At 40.7% G+C, this 20,494-nt stretch overlaps 2 protein-coding genes across 2 annotated transcripts; both read left to right on the forward strand.

Moving 5' to 3' along the window:
- Nucleotides 1-3,803: 3,803 nt before the first annotated feature.
- Nucleotides 3,804-15,453, forward strand: cgref1 (cell growth regulator with EF-hand domain 1). The gene is made up of 7 exons (XM_071909432.2): nucleotides 3,804-4,051; nucleotides 5,267-5,372; nucleotides 6,123-6,197; nucleotides 11,041-11,114; nucleotides 11,851-11,975; nucleotides 12,359-12,463; nucleotides 13,553-15,453. Exons 1-7 carry the CDS (start codon nucleotides 4,042-4,044, stop codon nucleotides 13,838-13,840), a joined length of 783 nt encoding a protein of 260 aa, XP_071765533.2. The 5' UTR covers nucleotides 3,804-4,041; the 3' UTR covers nucleotides 13,841-15,453.
- A 240-nt stretch (nucleotides 15,454-15,693) lies between these two features.
- drc8 (dynein regulatory complex subunit 8) lies at nucleotides 15,694-19,201 on the forward strand. Its single transcript, XM_078283341.1, has 7 exons — nucleotides 15,694-15,718; nucleotides 16,045-16,129; nucleotides 16,642-16,714; nucleotides 17,216-17,292; nucleotides 18,252-18,294; nucleotides 18,641-18,707; nucleotides 18,945-19,201. The coding sequence occupies exons 1-7, from the start codon at nucleotides 15,694-15,696 to the stop codon at nucleotides 19,061-19,063; spliced, it is 489 nt and encodes a 162-aa protein (XP_078139467.1). The 3' UTR covers nucleotides 19,064-19,201.
- Nucleotides 19,202-20,494: the final 1,293 nt, after the last annotated feature.

Here is a 20,494-nt window from a genome sequence, read left to right on the forward strand (position 1 = left end):
ACTTCTGTTCTTGCTGCCCTCCAGTCCACTCCTGAAGAACTGCAGTGAGGCTCCAAACTCTAATCCTGCTTTGTCCTGGCACAGTGCACTGTGTGTGTGTGTGTGTGTGTGTGTGTGTGTGTATTGTGTGTTGTACTTCTCCCCTTGTGAGGACTCTCTCTCTCTGTGTGTGTGTGTGTGTGTGTGTGTGTGTGTGTGTGTGTGTGTGTGCGTGTGTGTGTGCGTGTGTGTGTGTGTGTGTGCGTGTGTGTGTGTGTGCCTACATGAGATGGGAATGCTCACAGTGCTGCTGTGTTGGCATCTCTAGAGTTTTTCTATTTTTAGAGAGTAAGGTCTGGCATTACTTAAGAGAGAGAGAGAGAGAGAGAGAGAGAGAGAGAGATGGAGGGAGGGAGATGAGAGAGATAAAAAGAGACAACTGGAGAGAAAGCGAGATGATGAGGGAGGGAAGGATGAATGAAATGAAATATCAATGAGGACACATGAGGGAGAAAGAGTGAGAGCGTCTATAAGAGAGAGAGAGAGACAGAGAGAGAGAGAGAGAGAGAGAGAGAGAGAGAGAGAGAGAGAGAGAGAGAGAGAGAGAGAGAGAGACAGAGAGAGAGAGAGGGGCATTCTGCAGTGGACCAGTGCAGGTAACTGTCATTGTAGGAAGCTGACTGTGCATGAATTCAACAGTTTTAATAGATGTCTTGTAGCTCACAGACATGATACACTCAATATTTTAAATATATAGATGATTCCATCTTTAAATATTGTTGTGTTGTGGTCTCTTCAAGAGTGTTCAGAAGTAAGCATCAGTTTTTTAGATGACCGATTTTGGATCAAAGCTCCTCAGTTTTCTGTGTTCATTGATGATGCATGGGAGAGTCTGTGGGCTCTTGGAGTGTTTTTTTTGTTTGTTTGTTTTTTTAGCTTTTTTTTTTTTTTTTTTTACCTTGAACTGTAATTAGTGATAGCAGTTCTCAGTCAGGAAATGTGGCCACAACCCTAGATAACAACCCTGGGTGCTGCCACATTGGCCACAAATCTGCACTCACATTCAGCTTCTTGAAAAAGAGATGTTCATTGAAATCGAAATATACCCAAATGAACACAACATGTGCCATGTGGTGGAGGCTTCCATCCAAAGTGCTTTAAATTACCATGAGTGCATACATTTTTATTCTTTGCGCTCTTCCAAGCAAACTAATCAGGGCAGCAATTGCTTAAAAAAGATTAAAATCAATATATTTTAACTGCCCAATGTGAAGGAGGGCAGAAAAAAAACGTGTGCCCAGCAGAACCCATAAAAAGGTGTGGCTTCATCTCTAAATCTATGATCTTTGATAACAGCCGAGTCGTGTTCTGTTTCAGTGTGTGGAGACAGCAGCACATGGCTGTTAAAGGTTTGGCTGCTAAAGATTTCCCCTTGGGGACTAATGAAGTTATTTTATCTTGAATATATCATTTGTCAGATGGATTGTGATAACATCCTTCGACGCTACGTGAAATAGAGAAAAGAGATTCTACACCCAAGGGAGCCATCTGAAGCTCAGTGTGATAATTAGAGTGTGCAGCTAAAACAGAATACGGGTCAACTTACCTTGACCTGTTAACAACACCCTCCTAAATCACAATTATACTGTATATTATGTCTGTGTGTGTGTGTATGTGTGTGTGTGTGTGTGTGTGTGTGTGTGTGTGTGTGTGTGTGTGTGTGTGCAGACCAGAAAGAGAATGTAGATCGGGATTGGCATGGTAGTAGACAGCTGGACACATTGACAAGAGGGACATTGGTAACACCTTACTTGAATTGTTGGATATAAGACATTATAAGTCACCATATGTGCATCATAAGAACATTATAATTACATTACTATACATAATTGTATAACTACATCTGAAATTGTCATAATACACCATAATGCATTATGAATCTGGCATGAGCAAGCTATGACACTTTAGTCTATATTTACCACTTTATTTGTTTATAACACATCATTACTATTACAGTGCTCTCCTAATGTGATATTGTGTTAGATAAGGTTTCCAAATCCAAAATCTTGTCAAAAATTATTTTACTGCTCATAATACATTTAGATTAATATTACAATGTGTCATGCATCACTTATAATGATTTAATATAATTACATTATGACATGAAATTATATGATTAGTGATCTAGTGATGTTAGATAGTGATGTGATTATGATATTACCGGTATTAATGATATAATGAGTCAATCTCATTTTAAGCAATATGAGTTTCTAAAAAGGTATTGATTCTCTTATAAGAAAGTTCCTATTTATATTTATTCATAAATTACTTAAAAGACATTGTGTGTCACACTAAGAATTCCACAGCTCGTAATACATTTGATGTCTTAGAAACAAAAAATATATATGTTCCATTAGTAAATACATTACTTATAACAGCCTCACAACTTGGTTATACCAGATTTGTAATGCATTATAGTGTATTATGACATTTTCTGATGCAGCTATGATGTAGTTATAGTGAGCTTATGATGAGTGTATGATGACTTATAATGTCTTATAACCAGCAATTCAAGTAAAGTGTTACTGGGACATCTTGTGGTCAGCTACTGGCAGTACAGAAACTGTCTTTTCGTGATGTCTGCTCTGTGTGTGTGTGTGTGTGTGTGTGTGTGTGTGATCTTTGTTTTAGGCAATGGATTTTGCATTTCGGCTCATTTATTTTATAAGTTATATCAAGTGTATGCAACTAATAAATACAACAGGTGAAATAGGCCTGAAGGATTTCTAGCACAAAGAAAATGTCTTGTACTGGAGAGAAATATGGAAGCAGTGGAGATAGACAGATCCTGCTGCTGTTCACATCCATTAGACTATACCAGTGGTTGCTAAAGTGTAGTCTGGGAACCACCAGGAGGACGTGGCGTGTGGAAGAGAGAGAAAGACAAAGAGAAAGAGAGCAAAATGTATCTCTCATTGGCAGCAAAATTTCCAAACTTTTTCATATCCACTAAATATTTACAAAACAGATTTTAAGTTTTGAAAATCCTAAAATGTTGGAAATGTTATGTCACTTACATTTATTTTGCTGCAGTATATTCAAACATTCGTCAATAAAATGTTTGTATAAATTTCACAATGGGCCTTATTTCAGTAAGTTTTCTTTTTTTCTTCAGTTAGTGTTACCCCAGTAGGCCTATAGGACAGGTTGTAAAAGTGGAACTTTGTATTTGACATTACCGCACATAAATCTGTGATCTTGTAGTAGATGTCTAAGGGATTATTACACTACCAGTCAAAAGTGTGGACACACCTAATTGAATGTACTATATTTTTCATTATCTTAAAGCCATTTTGATCTAAAGGCTTACGCTTAAACGCTTGAAATGTGTTTCTTAGACAAATATAAACAGTGAAGTTAATGCCTATGTATGAATTTCTTTCCAAAACCTTTGCCTTTCCATCAAGGCAAATGGTGGCCACTTTAAAGAATCTAAAATATAAGACAGTTTTGATTTGTTTAACATTTTTTGGTCACTGCATAATTCCATTTGTGTTATTTCATAGTTTTGATGTCTTTACTATGATTCTACAATGTGGAAAATAGTGAAAATAAAGAAAACTGCGTGTGTCCAAACTTTTCACTAGTAGTGTATTTTCTAGACAAATGGGGGTAGTTTGTACCAAAGTCTCAGAGAACTCGTACCAGCAACCATTGTGCTGAATGTGTTACAACTGTCCCGGTCTCCCCTACTACCGGAATCCATCCAGTCTGGGCGGAGGACGTGGCGGGGCGGAAAACCCGGAGACAGAAACAGACTCTGCCTCTGCGAACTCACTGACACGAAAGCTGCTCTGATGTTCCACGTGGACCCTGTCATTGACCAAAACAGTCTCTGGTCTCCGTGGCAGGGAGCGCGCGTGTCGTATCGCCGCCGTTGCGCAGTGCAGACCGGGAGGCGCGAGCAAGCAGGGCGGTGCGGGACGGCGGTATTCTCCCGTTATGAACCTATGAACCTAAAATCTGCCCGGTTGAACGCGTTTTGCCGTCTCCACATCAGCTATGCAGAGAGGTAAGTTAGGCTTCTTATCCCGGTAGAGTAGCAGAGGCAGCAGGCTGCAGCTTGACGATATGAACATGATGAATCCACTCCTATTGTAGCATGTGGGCTTAGTTAGCTAAATACCTTATGAGGTTACAGTGGGTTTCAATATGCGTGCTGCTTCACTGAGTGGTGTTAATAATTAGCATTTAGCCTTAAAAAAATGCTAAACTGCAATTTGATGCTATAATCAAAATTGTCTCATCAGTCAATTGTTTTAATTCAGGCCCGCAGTTTATTACATGTGGCCGCAAGGGAGAAAGTCAATATGATTTGACTCTATCGGAAACCCTAAATGTTTATAATTCATATCCGCTCTGTTCATATTTAAGCTGTATCCATGCTACAGTGAGTTGGTCTATGGGACATGCGCGGCTGTGTGAGCCTCGGGTTTAGCATCACTGCTACTTGACAGGACTCAGGAGGGAGAGAGTGCAGTTTGCTGTAATGTAGCTACACCGTCCTGTACATTTCAGTGGGACAAGGCAGCACACAGCCTCCACTACGGGAATTAAATTAAGTACATGTTTTACAGCTACGTGTCTAAAAAGGTTAGCAACCTTTACTGATTTCTAGGACGCACGCGCGGGCACACAGATTAATTGGCCTTTGGGGACAATAAAGGCATGAGATGAAAAAAGATTGGAGACGTTTTAATTGATTTCTCTCTCTCTTTCCACCCCCTCTCTCTCTCTCTCTCTCTCTCTCTCTCTCTCTCTCTCTCTCTCGCTCTCTCTCTCTCTCTCTCTCTCTCTCTCTTTCTCTCTCTCTCTCACACACACACACACATACACACGCCATAAACTATAAGCCCAGATCATCTTTATATCATCTTTAGGCTACAGTGGTGGGCTGCAGCATTGAAAACATTGTTAACATTTTTCTTGAATGATTATCTGATATATCAGTAGGATGACCAATTCATAACTAATATATCATAAATACTCAGATGTATTTTAGTATATATTAGATACTGCCCTGCCCCTTAGAAGAATTATTTGGACATTCAATTATTTTGTTCTTTTCCACTCTACTATGCCTATTCAGTTCTTTAGCCAAAGAATTGGCTGCTGTGGATACTGGAGTACAGATGCCGATAGATGCATGATGGACGCCTGTCGCTGTAATACATTATAGTACTATAATGATGTCATGTGAGGTTGTGACATGGCTGTGTGCTTGTAGGTGTGCCAATGGAGCCTCGCCTGGACAGGTTGGTGCCACGTGTCCTGTCTCTGTTCCTGCTCACACACCTCTGTCTGGCTGCACCAGGAATGCCAGGGACACAAAGGTACTGTATATACATATACAGTGTAGGCCAGGGTGTGATACACTACAGCTGTATTTCTGAATGAGTGGATTAGCTGGTGCTGCAACATAGTTATCTTTCCTGCCATTCTGTCCTCATATTGAGAGGGATTTCACAGACAAGGCTGCAGCTGCATAATTAGTGTGTTCTGCTTATATAAGAGTACAGAAAGGAGTTTGAGCCACTCCTAATGAAAATGTTAACACTCATGATTTTCCTTTGGATGCAAGTGTCCGCCACCGTGGCGTATGAGGCCAATATTTTCTTGGTTTGGATTTTATCTAATTAATTAATCAAGGATGATCAAGGAATACACATTAAAAAGACAGAGTGGCTTTCCATCCTGAGGATTTTCTGTTTATTTTGTGGATTGGAATGTTCCGTCTTAGGAGGGATACACAGATAAGAAACTTAGTTGATATGGGTTAATGTGTGTTGACTTAAATATACACCTAAGGTAAGAGAAAGGTAAGAATGCAGTAAGGGAAAAGGGAAGGTGAAATATCTTCATTATATAACATCACGTCTTGACTGTAGTTAGGTATGTAATAATAAAACATGACATACACAAACTGACATGGATGGGCAGATAGCAGTACAATAACTTGAAGGAATAAGTACAAGAGGAAAGAAAAGGAAGAGCAATAAGGCGTTAAAGTGTTAATATTTATTTTTTATGTCTCTGTTTATGTTTGCATTTGTTATTTACATTTTTATTTGTTTATCCCATAGAGAGGAGTCAGCAGATGCCCCTCCCCCTCCCGCAGAGCTAGCCAATCCCTTTGGCTCTGGACAGGAGGACCGCAGGTGAGTGACCTCTGGACTATGTGCTGCACCGCGGCCAACTCATGAATGGGGTCATAAAGGTGAACATTGTAAGATGTAAGACAAATAAAAATTGCTCTCAATTGCTGCCTTGAGTTGAGAGGGACTGATACAGTTCCTGTAGCACTTTTAATTTCTGGTGTCTAAACCGAACAGCTTGAAACTCTAATCTTTCCCCCAGAGGGTAAAATTAATGTGAAGCTCGGTCTCTTCAGACTGCATGCATGTATCGTTGTGCCACTATTAAACTATGCATGTCATGGAATATAGATATTCTCTGTCATTCATTGTTTAGCCAAAAGATGACACAGTAGTTAGTGCCAAAGTCAGAGACACAATATGTCCAAATAAATACTTATGGATGTTATAATTTCCTGGAAACGTATAAAGTACATCTTAATTGTTTTCAGCCTGGAGTCTATTTTGATGGGCCCAGTAGCTATTGTCTGGCTCTCTGTGGACTTTGGCTGCTGTGCTAATGCACCACATACTGATAAGATTACATGTGCAATAACACTAGATTATACCTTAGCTGTGAAATAGGCTATTCTTCCTTCACAGTGTTAGGGGGAAAGATTGTTATCCTCACACATATTACACTGGCTTTCACATCTCTGTCTCTTATGTGCTGACCCATTTTAGATTGCAGGTTTAATTTGTTTTGGGGCACAAAATGAGGGACACATGAGTGGAAGTAAACCATGAGGTGATCAATTTGTGGGCTGCAGTGTGTAGGAGGTGAGGATGTGGCCGCATGTCTCACACTGACTGATAAGATTACTGTATGTGTACTTTAAGACGACTTTATCATGCTGTTAGCTTACTGTCTCGAGTCTATAGGCTGTAACATGTTTGTGTTGTAGCTTTTTTAAAATTACAGTGGGTAGGAAGGGCACTTCCTTAGTTAAATTACATACAAATGTTAATGCACATTGAGCAGATTCACAGAGGGAAGCCTGTGTACAGTCAGAATTGATAGAAAGGGCGTTTCCAACAAGCACATTCTAACAACATGTATCTCTCTCTCACACACACACACATACACACACACATACGTTGTATCCTCTCTAGAACAGGGTTTTTGCTGAGCCTTGAGACGTGGGCTGCTGCATAATGCTGACGAGACAGTCTGTGTGAAGGACAAAACACGAGTCGACACAGAAAGCTCCTGATTCTAACCTGAAGTCTGATGCAGTGTGGAGCGGCCTCTGAGACAGCATTTATACCATACACACTGTAAACACAGGGGCGGCTCTGTTGCTAACCCCGCACCTGTACAGGGTGTAGGGATTAGGTTCCAGCCACCTGCAACCCAGAAAAGGATTAAGCGAGTAGAAAATGAATGAATGAATTATAAACACCATAACTCTCCCTTGAACCCAGTACTTTTTGATGTGGTGGCTGCTCCTCTTGGTAAGTTGGGTCATGCGTTAAGGCGGCGTGCACATGGGACATTTACTGTAACATCCGTCACATTCATAGACAAATACGCGTTGAAACCATCTAGGTTGCGTGTTTCAAAACCTTTTAAAGCAGTCTGTAGAAATTTTACTGGCTGATGAAGTCTGTTACCGGATGACATTTACCTGCGCTCTGTCAAAAGTTCAACTAGTTTCAACTTTTTTGAGGGACTGGGTTGCAATATTATCAACATGGCTGACGATTAAATTCCATTCAGGTTGTGTGGTGAACACTGATCAGGGTAGCAGACAGTGGGGCATTCGGAGGTAACGGTAGCAGAGATGAGGGAAGCTGGAATTAATTACATTCATTTTGTTATGATTCATGTAATTTCATTATTAACATAATTTTGTTTAGATCATGGAGAGCATCAGCAGTAGGGCTTGTCGGTCAAGTCTTCTGAATTAAATAAAAAACACAAGTTTATGAGGATATGTCGCTCTGATCCACACTCCGGAGCAGTAGGTGGCGGTAATGCACCTTTAAGCTGGATGCCAACTGCCGTTAAAATACAAGAAGAAGAAGAAGAAGGCAGCAGTAGTGGTGCAAGTTCTATTTATCATCGTTAGATCTGATATTCAGATTTGATACCTATCTGACAGTATGCCTCGTTCCTGCGCTGTGAAGACTTGCACAAATAAAGCAGTGACTCGGACTGCGCTGATGTTTCACAGACTCCCGCTCAGGGATGCTGAGCGGCTCAAGCTGTGGCTCGTCGCCCTGAATCTCGACGCAAATACCCCGCCGGAGGAACTCAAAAAGTATATTGTCTGCTCAGCGCATTTTGTCCCGGCGGACTATTTTGAAAAGAGGGAGATGAGGACCGACACGATGCGACATTTCCTGAACGATAAAGCTGTCCCGTCAGTCCGCATCCTGCGCTCTCCAGAGCAAAGCAGAAGGGTAAGTTTGAAATATAACATGGAGATATAATATATATAATATTGAGACATTACGGAAAATTCTTCAGGCGTCTGCGCAGATCTTTACAACATTCTTCCTGTAACAAACCCTGTCATATGTTGTGAAGATCAGTGAATGTGCGCAGATGTCTGCATCAGGCCAGTATGTGATTGATTGAACAGCTGAACGCTGGAGCAGTGAGCCACTTCTGAAATATGCTTTTTAAAATATCGTTATACAGCAAGTGAGAATGAATTACTAAGTTTACATTGGACAGTCCAGTCCTAACATCACCATGGGTCATGCTGCATTTCTTCATTATTTAAAATTGACCCATGCCATTCATTTTGGATGTATTCTATTTGTTAGAATAACATTACTGTATAATTTCTACATGCAAGTAAAAAAACATTGGTTTTCACTTGAGAGCTACTGACTTGCATGTAAACATTAGGACTGATAACTAAACATGTTTACTTTTAATCAGGTGAAACAACAGGAGTCGGGCCAAATGGACACCACAGCACAGACTGCAGTGATGGACATCAGCTTGAGCTCTGTTGCCTCTTCCTCCAGCGACCCTGCTGATCCCGGTCTCATAGCCTTCACCAGCCGCTCTGCCTCCAGCGAGGGATCAACCTCTGACGGTGTCCCAGAAGAAACAGGAGGACGGAGTCAAAGACAATGGATTGTGAACGAGTCAAAACTCATGAAGCTTTTCCAAACATGTCACCAATGTGGAGCAGTGTTGTGTGATAAAGAAATAACCACCAAGGGCAGCAAAATCAAAGTGACATGGGCTTGTTGCAATAAACACAGCGGAGAATGGCAGTCATGTCCTGATGTCTCTTGAATGCCAGAAAACAACCTGCTGATATTCGGATCCGTCCTTTCTGCTGGTTTGACATAAACCACCACTGCTGAACCTCCAGGACAACCATCTACACAATACAGTCAACATACTTTCTTCCAGTTACTGAACAAGCTTACCGCCACCAGCAGACGACAAGCTCCAGGCTGATTGGGCAGACAGTGGAATGGTGATGATTCAACAAGAGATAATTCACTTTGAATTGGTTCAGGTAAGATTGTGGAAATCCAACAAATTTGAGAAAGTGGGCTACATAACAGGCGTTATTAATTCTCTCTTGTTTATCCCCCCAGGTTACCGAGGCCACAAGCTTCTAATGGAACCATTAGGTTTCCAGACGGGACAGGAAAGGCTTCTTGACAAAATATTAGATGGCAAGCTGATCACAACAGACAGATCTTCCTCCATTCGCACAATCAATAGACCTAGTCTTATCTGGACATACAACAATAGTTCCACACATGGTAGACATGTAAAGGTTAGCAGTCCATGCTGTCAGTGCCAGTAAAAAACTAGTAAATCAAAGGCCTTATAAACAGTGATTGCAGGTACAGGCTCACCTGTCTACCAGTAAATATTGCCCTGCAAATGGCACTGCTACCTCATGGTAACACCCTGTAATGTAACACAGTTTGTAAATTGTACATAACTGAACTCCACTAACTACTTGCATATAGTTTATTTTTTGGTATATTTGACCCTTTTATTGGTGTAAGTTGTGTGAATGCATTGTCTATATGTTTATTGTACATTATGCGCACTTGTCTTTGTTGTGTTGTAAAAAAGAAATACTTGACTGTGCTGGTTTATTATTGTGTCATTGCATAGGTCAATGCTAACACTGTTGGATTTTACCAATTTGATTTAAAAAAAAGCAAACTAAAGGTGAATAAAGGTGATGATAAGCAGTTTATTAGCCTAGATAAAAGAAAAGGATTAAAAATAACACTGTCTTAACAAAATGTATGCTTTATGTAATGTATTTTATAAAATACATGTATTTATAAGATAACCAACATTTTTCAGCAGTGTACCTTCATCAGGGTGAAGGGGCACCCTACAGCTTTATAAACAAAATTCAAGTGCATTGAAGTAATTGTGTGATTTTCATCATTTTTGGGGGTTTCACCAGTTTTCCTTAATTGACTTAAATTTATTTAAGTATGACCTGCCTGCTTTATTTCTTACATTGACCTGCCTGATATATTTCATATACAACAATCAATTGATGGTTTTAATTGCATTTATTGATCATAGAACTGCAACAAAATAGCTGTTATTACAAGAGGCTCCTCACATCCTTTGCCTCCTTCAATCGACCCCTGTAGGCGAGGGATATTTGTGACGAATGCAGCAAACAACAGCTTATATTACTCCACAGTCTTGATAGTCTTGTGGGGCCCTCTGGCTGCCGGGGCCTAGGGCAGCTATACCTTTGCCTAATGATAAGACCGCCCCTGTATGTCAAACCAGTAACAAGGATGGATTTGGATAGCAGGCTGTTTTCTGTTTTCTTGGCTGAAGGTCACATTATTGATGCAACAGACTTGTCTTATTGATGAGTTGTGCTGTATGCTCTGTCTCTCACAGGCTGCTGCAGAGCTACATCCAGGCCAGTCTGAAGGATGGCCAGGGAGGACCTGAAATCAGCACCTGGGAGCAAGGTAGACAGCACCACCTCCTGGCCTCTCTGTGTACCACTGGTGTAATATTCTAACAGGGCTTCCCAAACCTTTTCATGCCACGGACACAGATATGTGTTAGCCCACAGACCATCATTTGACAAAGTTTTTCTTTATGGACCCCAATTGAAGACATCTGTTTGTGGTATTATTTGATCTGGAAATAACTGTATAACTCTCAATACTGTAGTTGCGGTAACTTTTAAGAGACTGAAAACTATTACCAAATTCATACATACTCTAATTGTACAAACACCTGGTGAATTAAATATTAGAGAAATTTAACTATTTCTCAAGTTGGGTCCTTCTACAACCCCCTCATTGATCTCTGGGGGTCCCAGGACCCCATGTGGGGAACCGCTGTTGTAACACAGTAGTTTTCAAACACTTTGGCTTTGGGAACCAATTTTTTTACCTGTGCCATAAAGTCACAACTCAATATATCAGATTCCCCTGCCTAAGCTGTTTGTCTGTGACACAGAACTTCTAAACCACCAGCTGAGAACATACGGTACTATATGCAACCGCAAATGCAAATGTGTGTGTGTGTGTGTGTGTGTTTGTGTACAGTAGTACAATTTCATACTACACATCATATTCTGCTGCTGTATTCACTGCATACCGATACTGGCTCTTAACAGCAGTTATACTACAGTAGTAACAAATGTAAAATATCTTTGGTATTAAAACACGTCGTTCTCTTTCTGCTTTGTGTCAGAGGTGTTCTTCCTGTTTCGTCTCTATGACTATGATCGCAGCGGTCACATGGACGGCCTGGAGATGATGAAACTGCTGTCAGACTACAACTCCCACAATGCACCTGGAGCAAAGGCCAATGAGCGGGTGAGAAAGAGTGGGTGTGGTTGTGGGTGTGTGAGCGCTAACAGATATAAAGCTACACTTTGCAGTATGTAACTATGTACGTCTCTGTGTATGTACATAATTGCATCTCTCATCTCTAGTGTGTAATGGAATTCTTTGCATATAAATTTAGATCCCTTAGTAAATAGTTTTTTAGATGTATGACTTATATAACTTATTTTTATTGAGTGTTTGTTAGAGCTTTCTCCCCCTCTCTTTCTCTCTATGTATTATTCTGCTTGTGCACTGTGTTTTCTTGCACCCGTTTTGTTTTTGTGTGCATACCTAATACCTGCATATACACACTCTCTGCCCTGTTTACCTGACCCTGTGTGTGTGCATGTGTGTGTGTTTCTGTGTTTCAGGTGGTATCCATGGTAGATTTCTTACTCCAGACTCAGGATCTAAACCAGGACGGTCTGCTGGCTCCTTCTGAGCTGCTATCTCCTCCCTTACCTCCTCACACACAGGTACATGTATGCACACACACACACTCTTTCTCTCTTCACCTCTCTTATCTGGGAAATCCTTTTTCATCCACTGCCTCACACGTAGATAGAGAGGTAAAGATTAGCTGATGTCAGACGGACAACACACAGTAAACATTTAAGAAAGGTTTTATTCAAACTATATAAACTAAATTATAAATACAAGAACTAAACAGAATACAGTGTGGTCAGGCGGTATAATCAGATATGAGTGTAGGATGATATAAGGGTGAAAGCTGAGCGTGTGAGGTGTTGTGTGCCCAGACACAAAGTACAAATGAAACTAAAAACCAAATTGAACAGGTCGGGTTTCCATGGTTAGTACTGAGAGCCTCATGGGGCTTTACAGGCCTGCCCACAGACAATGATGTAATACTTCTATGCAGACATCTCCATTTGGCATCTGCTGCCTCACTGTACTGGACAAACCTGAAGCACAGAAATAAAGCACACAGAGAGGTCACCAGGTCCCTGACACGGAACAAAACACCGGCTTTTAAAGTCACAAGGAAACGGCATTTTGATGGGAACTTGCTTCCGTAATGCAACATATTTCTGGTTGAAACTGGATTCTGGGGTGGAGCATAATGCTGGGAGGGACTGTTTAAAAGTGGGCAAGTTGGACCAGGGCAAACATGGAAAGTGACTCAGTGGTTTGCAGATAATGCACATAATCTTCAGCTCTCACACATTCCAACTTCTTCAAAATGAGTAAATTTCTTTTCCAGGAATCAAAACAAATTTTTGATTTTTGAAAAAAATACGACAGAATAAAACTTTTGTCAATTTTTGTGCATTTATTGTAAAATAAGTGTACATTATGATATGGAGAATTAGCTGATAAGGTGAAAAGGTCATTTTTAATTTCATTATGGCTTTAAACCACAGCTGTCCATAACTGACAGGATTGTTTTTATGTTTAACCAGCAATACAGATCTAGATCTACTGTAGGTAGTTTTATTTTTTTAAGTTAATATTTTATTTTTGTTTACTGAGATGTACTCCGTTTCACGCTCAGCTTCAGTTTTAGTGGACTGTAATGACCTCACCTCACACTCTTTACCACACAGGACTCCAACAACAACAATGCACCTCACCAGGAGCAGGACACTGAGGAGCAGAAGAAGACAGGAGCCGGGGGGCAGAGAGAGGAGGAGGAGATACAGGGAGGCGGAGAGCATGAACAGAAGCCGCATCAAGAAGAGGCGGAGCCTAAAGAGGAAGTACCTCCTGGACAGGAAGTAAAGACACAAGGAGAGGAACCCAGGCAGGAAATAGAAGAGCAGAATGGACTACAAATCTCAGAACAGGGGCAGGGACATGAAGTCCCAGTGCATCAGGGGCAACCAGAGATATGAACACACGCGCACACACACACACACACACAGACTAGTTGTAACCACTTGGGTCCCGCCTGTGGACGACTGAAGACAGAGTCACTCAGTACCTCTCTCATCTGAAGGGACATTTAATCATCCCCACAAATCTTTTTCTGCATCTGACTCAGATTGAATTTTTCTATCCATCTCATTGGTCTGATAAACAAGTGGATGGTACTTAACTAACTAAGTGAGACCTCATCAATTGAAAGTATTCCTCACCAAGCACTTGTCACGATGTTGGAATAAAGTTTCTGCATTCTTCATTAAAACGAATGGGTAGCACTGTTCACAAGCTTGCAGCTACCAGTGCCTGTTGGTTTTAATTAGGAGTGCGAACGTTTCTAGAAGGGCCGAAGGACAAAAGTCCTAAATTCAAAATGCAATGGTATCCCTTTAGTAAAACTGAAGCCATCACTAATAGAAGTTATTATTTTGTAATGTTCTTTCTTGGCAAAGCCAGCGAGACAGTTTCATCATCTTGTACAATTTTAACTGTCGATTTGAAAATTGGATGTTGGATATTTAGTTTGCTTTAACTGTATTTATTTCCCCTCTTCTGTCATACCTGACAAGTTAATTCAAGTGCACTTTCATAGTATTCACGCCTTTTTCTGGGGTAGTTAGAGACATTGATCACTCCACTATTAGCCTACTTACTGTACCATTAAATTCAGTGCTACTTTATTGGATGGTGGGGTCACAGTCTACTTGCCTCCCTTCATCAGTATTCCTGTCCGCCTCCTCAGCTGTCACTAGACACAATGATTTCATGTACACATTCGATTTGTCCTATTCTCTCGGCTTGGCTTTTGCACTCTGTATTTATGCACCAGCGGCTCTCTGTACTCTTCTGTAGTTAAGCTGGTGATTTATTTACTGACCGCTCAGTTCTCAGCCGGTGTGCCAAAGCACACTAGTGTGCCATGAAATGAAATTCGGGTTTCTTTGAGATTTTGCTCAAGGGAAACAATGTCAAACACAGTTCTTACATTTACTTAGTAAATTATGTTTAATTAAAAAACAAATGAAAAATGAATGCAGTATTGACCAAGTCTCATTGTGTTTGCTTGCCCTCTTGTATGATCCAGGAAGCTACAGTATATTTTGATGAGGATTTTGTGCGTGTGTGTCCAAGCACTGAGCAGGTTGTGAAGCATGTGAGGATCATACTGTACTGCTACTCTATGAGCTACAGCCTTCTGCAGGAGTCTTTAGCCTGCAGGCCTATTTTCAGCTACGCAATATTGTGGACGTGAAGCCGCTGTCCAAATAACATTTGATGTCATGCAATATTAAACTTAATCTTGATCTGAACACCTGGAATGTATTTTAACAATATGAACGGAATGACTATTGTTTTGCTGTAAATTTCTTTTTTTAATTTTAAGTTTTGCACATTTATACAGCTGGAAAAAATAAAGCAAATGCTTCTTTGTCTTTCTCTCTCTGTCTCTTAACATGTGGCACAATGCTTGTTTTGGATCTCGCAAAATATTAATGAAGCATTTGCTTTCTTGGACAACAAGTCCTGTTGATGAGGCTGAATAATGTATTTAGCTGCAGAAGCCCTTGTGTAATAACAAGGAATACAAGATGTTTGAAACAAAAACAAAAACCCAATTAAATAAAAAAATATTATTAAATAAAAAATTATATGATTTTTTTTGTCATAGTGATTCATGAATATTTGGTTCTTATTATTGTTTACAAAGATTTTATTAAATAATTAATGTTAGTCCTGAAAATATGTTCTTGGTGTTATCAGCTAGCTTCCCTTCAGTGGTGACGACACCAGTCCGTCTCTAGGCAACAGATAGTAAACAAAAAGCATGGCGGAGGACAAGGACAGTGCAGGTTCGTATGTGCTGTCTAATTATCGCGTTCAGATAGCGCCATATGAAAGCAGCTATTTGAAGAGCCTTAGCGGCCACTAGCTTAATGTTACTTTTATTGCTTAGACGCATCCAACAGCCGTACATGTTTACAAGACTCTTCTCTGAAGCTCTCAATCCCTCACTCATTCATACAGCCATTCATTGAAAACGTCAACATTTGTTAACTACTCTCTCACTCCTTTCACTCACTCATTCACCAAGTCACTTGCTCATTAACTGACTGATTGATCCGTTGTCTCCTTGTCTGAATTCCTGGTTTTCCCTGGCTGGCTCTCTGTGTGTCAGAGGCCATAGTGTCAGAGGTCCACAAGAAGATCAGTGCAGCTTTTGAAGCGTTTGACCATGAGTCCAACAGAACAGTGGATGTCAGGTGAGTTCACACAGTATAATGTGAGGTGGTGGTTCCTAAACTTTCTCCTCCTGCTAGGACCCAGGCTGGTTAATGTGCTTTTTGGGATGAAAAGCCAAAGAAAATGTCCCAACCCATAGTTTCAAAACCACTGGTATAAGGTAATAAAATAGTTTTAACCATATTATGGGCCTACTCAAAATATCTGTGATGGGAGCAGCCCACTTGACCAACTTTCATACCAAGTTTCTTACCAGTTACATATGTATTTGTAAATGTCTTATCCCATCTTAACACATTGTTTTGGTATGCTTATCCATCTTGTCCCTCTTCTGGGTTTTGAGTCACAGAACCTGGCACCATCAAGGACTGTCTGTACAGCTGAAGGAACAAAACATGCCTTGATCTTTGTTTGACACCATCATGGACATCATGGTCTTTACATGTAGTTACATAATGTAATCTGACATACAGTAGTGATGTTATAAACCAAAGCTGCCCTGTTCACTGCCTGTGGTGTGTTTGTTTCCCAGGGAGATTGGCACCATCATCCGCTCCCTCGGCTGCTTCCCCACTGAGGCAGAGCTGCATGACGTTATAGCTGAGGTCAGCACAGTATTGTTATGGGTGAATGAATGAATCAGTCAGCCAAACCATCAGTCAGTCAATTTACTGAATGATGACGGAGGGAAGGAAGGAGAGCTAGGCTTTGCTCTTGTCTGCAATTCTCAAGTAGTGATTTTTCAGATAATATCAGTCATGCTGTCTACCTGCTGGGGGAATCTGGATAATAAACATCTCATGGTGATGTCATGGCACTGCCATAATGAAATTTAATCTCAATTTTGAATATAGCGCTTAGTATTTACATGCTGTAGCTCAAATGAAGTGTTAGGATCACCGGATGTGCATGACAGAGACATAAGATATAGATAAAGATGTTGTCTTTTTTTAATCTTGCCTTTGAAGCTACACAAGGTGAAGTTATGAGCAGTCAGACTTTTGCTAGTTAAAACATTTTAGGCTCCCTAACATTCTGAACTTGTTGTTAAAGGATAAATGTAGTTTAGGAGAAAAATGATCCCAACAACTGTCCTGTTCTGCCAGGTGGAGGAGGACCGCACAGGATACATCCACTTTGAGAGGTTCCTCCCAACCATGACCAAAGTCCTGTTGGAGCGCAAGTAAGACTCTTCTAACATCACTCGTAAATATTATTGGCTGCTGCCACTTGCGCCATTTTGTGTCCCCAACAACTGAATTAATAAGTATGCTGAATTTGGAAATTTTGTAATTTTCAGGGGAGCAAGTAATGGTCTCTGGCTGACAAATGTTTTCAGTTGTATTTTACATTTTGTAAATAAGTTGAGGTGGTCCCTGCTGATGTGTGGGGGGAAAACTACAGTCACTACCACTGTGTACAGAAATGTCCTTGCTCATTAAACTTTCAGGCGGCCTCTCTTCACCGCCTCACAGAAAATATGAAATGTGAAATTTCTTTAAATTATTTAACCTCTTTCTGTTCCACTTGTGTTTTTCTGTGCTTAAGGTTGCTAAATGGATTTTAAATAGGCCCCTAAAGCCTCTTTTTTGCTCTTGGGAATATGTATACTCCAGTACACCCATTCCTGTGAAGCCCAACCCTGGCAACATTTCAGCTGTCTCTAAAACCCTGTGTACAAACTGCTCTAGCTACTAGATGAAACTTTAATGATCTCCTTGGTAAAATGGGTCCTATACAGTTCATTGCTACTTATACACAGCTATATAGACACAGTGACAGATGTCATAAGACACATTTAGACACAGCCAGGACTATTGATAGACAGTAGTTTGGGCTTGGAAGTTACCAACAGAAGCCATGTTAATTCCACCATGTTAATTCCCATTTGATGACTGCAGATAGGTTGGGATTTTATGCCAGATGAGCTTTAGGAATGTTTGGCATCTTATCATGTCAATGCTATGGAGGCAGTGTGTCATAGAGGCAACTTTGCCAAACTCTCGCCATCAGCAGCTCTGGACATAGAGTGAGGGGTTACTCCCCCTACTACAGGTGATAGACACTAATAGTGATGCAGTGTCTGTGTGTGTGTGTGTGTGTGTGTGTGCGCGCGTGCGTGTGTGTGTGTGTGTGTGTTAGGTTCCGTCCCATCCCTGAGGACCTCCTGCTCCAGGCCTTTGAGGTGAGACCAACTGCTACTCAGTCTGTATTCTGCAGTTTTGTAGTTTAGGAGCTGCAGATCCCTTCAAACTCTTTAGAGGGAAAAGCCATTGCTATGTCAACTTAACATTTAACATTTGGCTGTCTGAACTGTCAACTGGCTGTGAAATGTTAAGGATTGCTAATCCAATCAGTTAGCTGTAGCCCACAAGTACTCATGTGGGCCATGTGTCTGTTTAAGGAGAGGAGGTTTTATCAGGGTTTGGCTTCGAGTCACTGAGAACAGCAAACCGTGAACAGAGTAATAATAATACCATGGTGTTAAGTTACTGATGTGTGGTAAAACCCAAAAAACACCATGTTCCCAGGTTCTGGACCAACAGAAGAAAGGACACTTAGAGCCTGAGGAGCTGGCAAAGTACATGACGCAGGAAGGTAAAGCAGAAGCATCCATCTTACTCCACAGTGTAAAAAAAGAACAGCTTTTGCATTGAAGTGTAGCACATTATCCTGCAGACATTCCCCTCACCTGCCACAAAACCACTACAAAGTGTCTGTGTGTGCATGTGTGCATTTGTGCCTTTGCATGCTGGTATGTGGTCTTTTCTTTATGTTTGCTTGTGTTTTTATTTGCAAATAAATTGTAATAAAAAACAATGTGATCTGACCCAGGTGAGCCCTTCACTCAGCAGGAGATGGAGGAGATGCTGTCGGCAGCCATCGACCCTGAGAAGAACCTCATCTACTATAAAGACTTTGTCAGCATGATGACCATAGACACTGACATGTAGACGATGACACAGTGAAGAACTTTTCTACTATAGACTTGGTCAGCATAACTGTTGACTGAGACAAATACACAATGCTGTGTGTGTGTGTTTTGTGTGTGTGTGTGCTCACATGTCTGCACTGCATGTGTTTTGAGGTATTGTGCCATAAACTAGTAAATACCGCCTGCTGAGTCCTCCTTATCCCTCTGGTAATCCTGATACTGTATGATAAATACACACAGCTCAATTATTGTGATTATTGGGCTTTGTATTTTCAGAATCAGATTTCAACTCAATTCAAAAGCTATTACCATTAAGAACAAGCTCTCTTTGCAGGAGCACAATGTTTGACACAGGCAATTAAAGGAAGATAAACCAGAATCACCTCATTTTGATATAGTGCAGTTTTATGCTCCCATGTGCATTTACATGTCTGAAGCCCAGCTATCTTTCTTTCCAAGTCTGACATGGCAAAGATGCTCTGAGATACAAGAATCACTTTAGTTTGGTATATATATAAATTTATCAATTCTGATTCCAATTCTGCTTTGATTCTGATTTGTTGTCAATTCTCCAATTTGGTGAACCGGTAGCCAGTTAGCCACTTACCTGTTATGCCATTTTAATTCATATTCAAATACCCAATACTTTCAGTTTTTTTTTTGTTAGTCAAAACAAATTGTTGGTAACCAAGGTACAAAAGTCATAATACCTGAGAGGTTATAATTATAAACTCAAAGGGTATAATTAAAAAGTCAAAGCCTTGACTGCCAGTAGATGTCAGCTTTGACATCTACTGACAGGGAGAGAAAGAGTGTGTAGGAGAGAGAGCAGGCTTCTGTCCCAACACTGAGACCAGGTCCAACTCTCAGGCTCACTATCAGGTTCTCTGAAGCAGCAGCATCCTGGCCCCAAGGGAAGGTGGAGGCACAGTGCTAGGTGTTAAAATAAGCTCAGTCAGCAGAGACTCCTTACACAGAGAATACAGCCTCTGCAGCAACAGGCTTACACAGAAGCTCTACAGGCTTGATGTACACAGAAAATATTCATTTTTAGTCCTGTGTACTTCAGATCTGATCGTGGAAAAACCAGATCAGGGTCACATTGGACTGACCAGGTGAATGCAGGTGAACGCTATGATCTCTTCCTGATTTCACCAATTAAACATCTGACTGACAAATTTGAGATGGAAATTTTTGACATTTGTGGCATCCCCCATTAATCCATTTTAAAATGACTTAGACATGGTTGCATGTCTGTCCTCAACATGGGCATCAAGTTTCATGATGAGTGGACAAAGTGTTGCAGAGTTATGGGTAATATTCTGATATGCCACACACTTTCTCAAGGTCACTGCGACAGACACACTGTTCTTCCATTTGGTCCGATACATAATACCTTATTCTAAAATTAAAAATGGTGGAATTCAGACAAGTAAAACATCAGTTTTGC

This window comes from Centroberyx gerrardi, chromosome 1, assembly GCF_048128805.1.
Source record: "Centroberyx gerrardi isolate f3 chromosome 1, fCenGer3.hap1.cur.20231027, whole genome shotgun sequence".
Taxonomy (NCBI): Eukaryota; Metazoa; Chordata; class Actinopteri; order Beryciformes; family Berycidae; genus Centroberyx; species Centroberyx gerrardi.

Bases quoted from the DNA above. Each gene is read 5' to 3' on its own strand.
- cgref1 (XM_071909432.2), top strand. The intron at 5,373-6,122 runs GTACTGTATATA...TTTATCCCATAG, and splicing joins GGAATGCCAGGGACACAAAG to AGAGGAGTCAGCAGATGCCC. The intron at 6,198-11,040 runs GTGAGTGACCTC...TGTCTCTCACAG, and splicing joins TCTGGACAGGAGGACCGCAG to GCTGCTGCAGAGCTACATCC.
- drc8 (XM_078283341.1), top strand. From the start codon at position 15,694: ATGGCGGAGGACAAGGACAGTGCAG. The intron at 15,719-16,044 runs GTTCGTATGTGC...TCTGTGTGTCAG, and splicing joins GGAGGACAAGGACAGTGCAG to AGGCCATAGTGTCAGAGGTC. The intron at 16,715-17,215 runs GTCAGCACAGTA...CTGTTCTGCCAG, and splicing joins TGCATGACGTTATAGCTGAG to GTGGAGGAGGACCGCACAGG.